The sequence below is a fragment of the Cariama cristata genome, unplaced genomic scaffold (assembly GCF_000690535.1).
Source record: "Cariama cristata isolate BGI_N322 unplaced genomic scaffold, ASM69053v1 scaffold11370, whole genome shotgun sequence".
NCBI lineage: Eukaryota > Metazoa > Chordata > Aves > Cariamiformes > Cariamidae > Cariama > Cariama cristata.
In genome coordinates, this window is record NW_009596436.1 from 25,777 (window position 1) to 34,310 (window position 8,534).

The window sequence follows — 8,534 nt, forward strand, 5'->3', positions numbered from 1 at the left end:
CAGGTTTAGAAATGAGAGTTACAGTGTGATATGATCATCATGAAATAGGCTGTGTCTCATATGGTAAAGTCAGGGTTTATTCTTGTATTCAGTGTGGTGCAGAGCCGATGAACCTCTACCATATTAGTGTCACTTGGTATCATTCCTAGAGCTAAATTTTGTTTTATAAATTATTTGTAGATGTACCACAACTGTTCCTGTATTGAGAAAGCAAAACGAGAAAATGTTTCAGAAGACTTTCTCTATGAAGCTGTCCCTGGGAAATGTCCAACACAATGCAAACTTTTACCTTTATTCTTGACCTTCTTCTTTTTTGCTGTTGTTTTTACATTTATGGCTGTTACTCCAACAACTGTGGCCATTCTCAGGTATGTTTTTTGGGCTGAGAAATAGGTAGCATTCTTGTGAAAACTCAGATCAGTGAAATACTCTAATTTGTTTTGCTTTGGAATGTGGACTTAGATCAATGTGCAAGGGAATTCCTGTGGTAGTACTTTGTGTAGTAAACAGACAGCGCTTGAAGCAGAGAACAGCCATGTCACTGTTCACTATCTCTGTAATTACATTTGGTTAGTAGATACTCCTCGAACTTATAAAAAAATCTTTCCTACTAGCATAATCCCTCTTTTATGGGAGTATTCTTGACTGTTTTAGACAAAATAAGAAGGAATAAGGGTGCCATGTACTTGATGAAGAAAATATTCAACTAGCTTGTGTATCAGTAGTGCCAGGATTTCAAATTGCACTATGAAAAGAACAAAATAACAATCAGTCTCGTATTCTCAACCTTTGGTTCCTGTCTCAGTTCAGAGTTCTGACTTGCAAAATTATAGTCTGTCAAGAACTGTAGACTACCTTTCATGTGATACTGATGTTGTATGTATGGTAGTCACCCATACAAATTATGACAGCATGTACATTGCTGTTAACCATTGGTTTGACTGTTTCAAATTACTGAAATTCGTATGCCTGAAAACTAGATTAATTTTTTTAAAAACTGTTCCTCATTCTGAAAGAGCTATTTCAGTTTGTGTTCAAATCTGACTTGTACCTCTCATACTTCTAGAGAGAAAATGTTTATGATGCATAGGCATACATGTACTATACAGATGATGCTTTGGGAAGAAGTGGTTAGATGCTCTTTTTCCAACTTTCTAGGCAGGGGGTTGGGGAGGGGAATGATATGCTGTAACAGTGCTTTGTAATAACCTCCTGTTCATGGTTGGTGTAAATCTGGAATTAAAAGCTTGTCATATTAGTGTGGGGGCAGAATAATGTGAAGTGTTGCGTTATCTTCAAAACTGAACTGACATAGGTTTATTTAGATAATTCTAAGCAATAACATTTGGAATTTTGAATCTTTGTACACTTCAACTGAAATGGTGAAACAGGTTTTATGGAAGAGAGGGCTGTAGAGCAGATTAAATGTGCAAAAACTAAATCAAATATCTAAAGATGAGGTAAGGTACTACAGTACATTCTGATATCTTTTCGATGGGCCTGTTTTGTGCAATTTCAAGTGTAAACCCCCATGTTCTTGACAGTGTTATAGTGCTAGAAATAACCACTCACGCTTTGCGAAACTCATTATCCTTCCTCTACTTGCCTTTATGAGTAGGGGGATCCTAACAATGACTGCTGATAACTGCTGATCATGGATGTATTTCTGTGGCTAATCCTCATACGTACTCCAGAATGAGGGAATAACTCCTGAGTATTTACATACTGTCTTTCTTAGCACTGACAGTGTTTCAATGAGGCAGTTTAAAGAAAACAGTGCTGAAACTAAATTGTGTAAATTAAGTTAGGTTGTATTTAGTCATTATGGTAGTATCTCTAAGACACAGGATAAAATGTTTCTTGCTGGAGAAATATCTGGAAGAAATGGGTAGGATGTAAATTCTACTAGTTATTAAATCAATATATTTATTTGTATAGCATAGGCCAGAACTGATTACATATAGTCACCTGACCTTACAATTAAAGGTTATGGGAAATACCACACCTTGTACTGTGCTGAAGCCTAGTCTCAATTCATGTATTGCTTCTTTAGGAATAGCAGCTCAGGATTGCATCCTAGCACTGTCCCCAATTCCTTGGTTGGTCTGTAGAAAAAATGTTAAACAGTGCTGCTAGTAAGCTAGCTTTTTATTTATACTATTTTGTTAAACTAACTCAATCTAAAATTCCTTGATGAGCTATTAGAGTTGCTTCTATCTTTTGTCAAAACACCTCTTGAAGTTGTTTTGTTACGTGTTCTGCACACTGGATTTTTAAAGCCCTCTGCAATTAACAGGTTAAATGAGTATATGAAGAAAAAGCATATTCACTGAGGGACAAAGCAGAGAAATGGAGGAGTGAAAACTTGATTACCAAGTCTTAAACTGCCAATCTTGTTTACAGGTGTGTGCCAGACAAACAGCGCTCATTTGCTCTTGGAGTACAGTCAGTGTTTCTACGACTACTGGGTATGACTTTCCTGTTGAAACACTTGCCTTTGTTTTTCTAGACTTAAAAATAATGCATTAAGAAGCTTTCAGAGGAGCTTGAAGCAGCCTGTCATTGGCTTATAGAATACTCTTATAATAAGGCAGATGCTGTGGATTCAAATTCCTCTTTAAATAGGGCACACATGCTCATTTTAGCCTTTCTTTTTCTTATCAGCATGTACAAAATACAGGTAACTGTCATTCTTTCTGCAAAACGCACCTACTGTCACTTCCCACAGAGGCCTATTCTGAAAGTTGAGATAAGAAAAAATGATGTAATAGATAAGTTTCATGTAGTTAAGATCTCAAGTTCCAAAAGCTAAAAGAAAGTGACACTGTCTCACTGTATCCTTATTGGCCATACCAGTATATTTTAAAGTGGATAGGTAGAGTCTTCCCTCTTCTCCTTTCCCTTTCAATTTCTTTGGCTAATTTTAGCCTTTATTGAAATTGTGGACACTTGTACATAAATAATCACTGAGTTTTTATGTGGGAATTCTACTACTACTTAAATTCTAAATTGAGCACCTCTGGGATCTCAGTAAGATGGGTGAATCACCTTAAAACATAAAGCTAAATGTAGGTATTCTCTGAATCATTAATTTGAATTTTCTCAGGCATATTTTAAACTCTTGTTTTAGTTTTAGTCTTAGACACTTTTAAAATGGCAGATATAATTCAAGACTGGGTCCAGGCTCAGTTACTGATTAGACTTTTATACCGATATTTGGTACTGTAACCATTCCCTGTCATTTGAGATCAAATATCTAGCACTGAGTTCTGCTTTGCTGTATCTATTGAATCTACAATTAATCTAAGTCATTCTACCAACAAGGCATAACAGAAGTAAACATCCTTATAGGTAGAAATTACCTGGGAGGTACTGTTAAGTGTTGTGTGTTGGTTTCTTTGTTTCATTTTCGTGATTCTGATTTTACTCAAAGATAAGATGTCTATGGCAGAGTCTTAACTCTTGACTTCACTGTGGAACAGAGGATAGGTGAACTTTTCACACTGCCTGTACAGACCGTGGCTGAAGAAGACAGCGACTAACAGTATTACTACCAACAAGATAATTGTGCTGTAGATGTAAGGAATCACATAGGGGTCCTAGACAGAAGGGCTTTAGTGACGACATCACTGCTTGTTAGCTCAAGAACAGTTTAGGCCTTGAGTAGGTTACGTAGACGTGCAATGATGAACCTGGAATGTTTATTATAAAATTGGTTATACCTGGGTGCGAAACACTTGTACTTTATAAAGCACTGTTGTAACAAAAATCACACAAATCTAATAAATTCTATGCAGAAATAACTTTAAACCCTATTAATTTTATATTAATTTTTTACATAGAAGCTTGGGTACATCTGAGGGATGGAAAAAAGTATAATTGAACATGTTAGCAAAATATTTTAGTTCTCTACATTTAGAACACGTTAATGTATATGATCTGAGGAAAGAGACTTCTTTTCCTTAGGTTAAAATCCTGCTTCCTTGGTTAGCTGTTTTTCTCCCTAATTTTAATCACATTTTTCTTTTCCAATGAAAACTGAGGAATTTATGAGAATCAGAGTCATAAATCGTTATGGTTGGAAGAGACCTCAAAGATCATCAAGTCCAACCATATACCCAACACCACCATGCCCGCTAAACCATGTCTTGAAGCGCCACATCTAAACACTTTTTGGACAGAGAAGCTCAAACCTTTGAATAAACTTCTTGCTTGATAAAGTGAGAACTGTATAAAGAATTAGCTGACACTCTCTGCATTCTGCCTGTTAATTGAAAGAAATCAAAGGGGCATGCTTGCTATGTAATATAAGCCATATGACTTTGATTAAAATGTTAAATTTAGTGTGTGGCTCTCCCATTTTATTTTCCCTACCAGCTTGGTGTTTCACTGTATACATTAAGACTAGGTAAGACTATTCCAAGTAATTCAGATGTTCTAAAATGTTCCTGTGTTTTTTAGGTACTATTCCTGGACCAATTTTGTTTGGTGTTGCTATAGACAACAGTTGTACTCTGTGGGATATTAATGAATGTAAAGCTAAAGGAGCCTGTTGGGTTTATGACAATGAAAGGATGGCTTATCTGCTGATGGGCATAAGTAAGTGACTTCTTCATACTGAGTACATATACAAGGCAATAGATACACTGACTTTGACAGCTAGATGGGAATTATTTTAAAATAAAACCTTAAACTTTGATTTTTATTTTTTTTTAGCAGTGGTATTTTTTTTAAAAAATTTTTTCTTAAGTAATAACCAAAATATCATGGAAAGAGCAAAACTACAAATGACTCTTTTATGACCTAGAAAACTTATTCAGTAACAATAATACGAAATAGCTTTGCTCTTTGGTCTTTCTTCATTGTCACACTTCATTTACTGAATTTTAAGGGATTGGCACGCATTTCAGTCTTATCTGTCTTTGTCTTTTGGCAGCTTAAGGTCTTAGGAGTTTTCCTCCTCTTGTCATATTTAAATTCTTGTCCCTAAATTAATATCAAGATCTTAAATATCTCTGAACACTTGTCAAGCTTTCCCAACTTGTTAAACAATCTTCAGGTGTGAGGTGTGTATATCTGGGGGAGGGAAGGCAGACTAAGCTTGTACCTGTGGTAACTGCTGTTGTCCCATCTTCTAGCAACTGTGATACTTACAGTGCGTAAACTGAAGTGCTAACATCTTACCTTGAAATAGAAAAAGCAGGAGTCACAAATTCAGGTTTCAGTATCTCTCAGGCATATTTGTGATTAAAATACAATCCCTCCTCTACCCCCCTGCCTTGCCCTCCCGAGTTGCACAAACACCACTATGTACCAGTGAGTAAATGAAACAACTTTTTAAGGTAGCTGAGAAGAAAATACTTAACAGGTTTGTACACGGGGAGTTTTAGTTTGTGACAAAGAGAATATTGATGCAATGAAGAACAGTACTGAAACAACAAACAGGGAATGCTTGCACTTCAGGCTACAATGGGATGAAAAAAATGTAGAACTGAAGTAATGGCAATAGCTGCTGCAAGCAAGAACTGGCAGGCAGGTGAGGGATTTGAAGTCAGTTGGAAGACTACCTTTGGCCACCCTTTCTGGTTCATGTAAAAAAAAGGTTGAAATTCATAGCATCAATTTAAAAGTCTTACAGTGTAACTCACCATGTGAAGCTTTATAAATGAAATACTCTTGTCTACTATTGAGGGTGACTGCAACAAGGACTCTTCTATTCTTTGCATTCAGGTGCTGCTTGCAAAATCATCACAATCATCTTTGTGATCATGGCAGTATGTTTGTATAAGCCTCCACCAGCAAGTGCAGCCCTGTCACAAAAGGATTCAGAAATGGTATCTGCTATACATACGTAAATTTTTGGGGGCTTTTGAAAAGCCAGTAAGAATAAGCACTATTACAACACTTGTACCAAAGTTCTTATACATCATTACCTAAATATAGAAGATTGTATTTAATTCTTGAACATCTTAAAATATTTGTGAGTGTGTAGTGTTCTTTAAATTGTTAAACATGTTTTTTAGTATTCCATTGTGTATATCCAAAAAAGTGACACTTAAATTTACAATCTAATTTTAAATATCCAACTTACAACTTAAGTGAAACAAGGTGGAATGGATCAATAAAAAAAAAAAAGAGAAAAATAAGCTGAACTGGGCCGACTGTGAGCCTTATTTCCCCCTGCTTATAAAGTAATATCTGAGTGAGAGTGTAGTGGGAGAAAACAAGTAACTTCATGTATTAAAGGGAACTCTGGGTGTTTAAAATGAATTTATGTTAATGTGCACATAATCTGGGCTAGTGCCTTAGTTGGGGATTTTGACTGTAGATACACTTGGGAATGTGTAAGTATGGTCATGTTTTAAAAATATTTTTACCTGTTATTTTAATGGCATATGTTCACTTTTCAGTATTTGTAGAAAAATGTAAATAGTTATTATAGGACGGGTGGGTTTGTAACAGCAAAATACTGTTAATTTAAGTGCCTGAATTTGTCTGGAATATATACAGAAAGTTGCTGCTCAGCTGCTTTCTTTAAGCATTGTTCACATTTTTCTATAAAATTGGAAAATAAAACCTATTTTCTTACTACTTCTGTGTATGCTATGTCATTTCTAAGTTGCTGAGTTATAGGCTTCTCGACTCCAAGAAACACAATTGTGAAATCTAGCAAAGAATATGTATACAAACATCAAAAGTAGGAAAATATGGGTTTAGTTGTTCCTTTTGATTTATACACTGCATGCTATTATAACTGTAGTTTTATAGCACAATGGATGTGCTATAAAAATTAGCCTCTGTTACCAGATATTAGACTATATTTCCTGCTACTGAAATATCATTCAATATTGACTGGAAGTTTTTAATGAGCAAGATATCCTCTGCACTTGCTTTACTTTGTTGATGTAAACTTCTTTTCTGTTGCAGTGACCATGCATGTCACTGTTCTGTAGCTGTGTGTGCCCTTTCTCATCTGGTTACATGGACTTGTACTCATTGACTCTACCAAGATTTTTAAACAAGTGCTCCACCAAGGGTTTATGGCATATGGGCCATGTTTCATCTGCAACTGTTAAAATAGGTAGAGGTTAAGTATACAACTCAAGAGGATTCCCTATAACTATTTAGAAAGAACTATTCAGGAAATGAAGCAGAATAGACTACACATCCTGAAAGCACAAGACTTCATGGCTTTTTGAAGCAGAAGAGGAAAGAGGCAGAATTCAACTAAATAAAGCAAACATAAATACAGTTGTATGTCTCTTGATAACACAGTTTCCTGATAAAATGGCTCGTAGCAGGATAGGTAACTTCCCTTGAAAGAACTAAATGCTGATCTTCCATAAAGTTTGGGAATATGGCCTAAAACTCTCAATTCAGTTTCCAACTCTGACATGGTTTGTGTGGGGTAGAGCAAATCACTTAAAAATTTCCACTATGGTAGCTAAACTGGTAAACTTGCCTTTTTTTTTTTCTGTCTTAGGCTGTGAGATCATAGCTTACAGTTTCTGCTGCTTAGTGTGATTGCACAGATTACAAAACTTGTGGGGCAGAGCAACAGCAGCTTCCTGTTCTGAGGAAGTTATCAGCACTCTTAGTTGCACTGGAGTGGTTATTTGAGTGGAGAAGGAAGGAAGTACTGCTGTTGCAATTTATAATTTAGCCTATGACTTGTTAAAGATTACTTTTGCTAGTTTAGGAGGAGAAGCACAATGATTAGAAGAGAGACCAAATATTTAGAACTGAGTAAGTTCACCCATTTACCTTGTATTATAGCAATGTTTAATTAATAGATATAGCAATAGATATCAGAGGGTAGTAGATGTTGTGTCAAAGGTTTTACTAAGTCAAGGTAAACATCACAGACAAGCTGAACAGGTGTGTGTTAAGTATTTGGACAGGGAGGGTAAGTTAAAAACTGCCCAAATGACTGGGCCCGGAGAGTCATAGCACAAAGTCCAGGTCAAGTCACCAGTGCTGTACCCCACAGATCAATAAGGGGCCAATCCAGTTCAACATCTTCATCAATGACCTGAGTGATGGGGTAGATTGCGCCCTGGAGGAGTGGCTAATAGTCCAGATGGTTGTGCTGCCATCCAGAGGGATCTTGACAGGATGGAGAAATGGGCAAGAGGAACATCATGAAGTTCAACAAGGGGAAGTGCAAAGACCTGCACCCAAGGACAAATAACCCCATGCACCACTATGAGGCAGGGGCCACCCAGCCGGAAAGCAGCTCTTCAGAGAAGACCCCTGGGTTCACGGTGGACAAGCTGACCGCAAGGCAACAATATGCTGTTTCTGAAAAAAAGGTCAATAGCATCCTGGGCTGCATTAGGCAAAGAACTGCAAGCAGGCTGAGGAGATGGGAGAACACACCTGGAGTGCTGTGTCCAGTTCTGGGCTCTCCAGAGCAAGAGCATGACAGACTTACTAGAGGGGGCGTGGTGCCGGGCTACAAAGGTGATTAGAATCATAGAATGCTTTGGGTTGGAAGGTACCTTTAAAGGTCACCTAGTCCAACCCCCCTGCAA

At 36.9% G+C, this 8,534-nt stretch overlaps 1 protein-coding gene across 1 annotated transcript in view; it reads left to right on the forward strand.

Moving 5' to 3' along the window:
- The window catches only part of SLCO4C1 (solute carrier organic anion transporter family, member 4C1), a gene marked incomplete at both ends in the record, with an annotated part of 31,624 nt that extends 25,773 nt beyond the window's left edge, over positions 1-5,851 (forward strand). The window contains 4 exons of the mRNA XM_009706093.1: positions 181-368; positions 2,404-2,468; positions 4,462-4,599; positions 5,731-5,851. Coding sequence (XP_009704395.1) covers positions 181-368; positions 2,404-2,468; positions 4,462-4,599; positions 5,731-5,851 — 512 coding nt within the window. The remainder of the gene's footprint in view (positions 1-180; positions 369-2,403; positions 2,469-4,461; positions 4,600-5,730) is intronic.
- Positions 5,852-8,534: the final 2,683 nt, after the last annotated feature.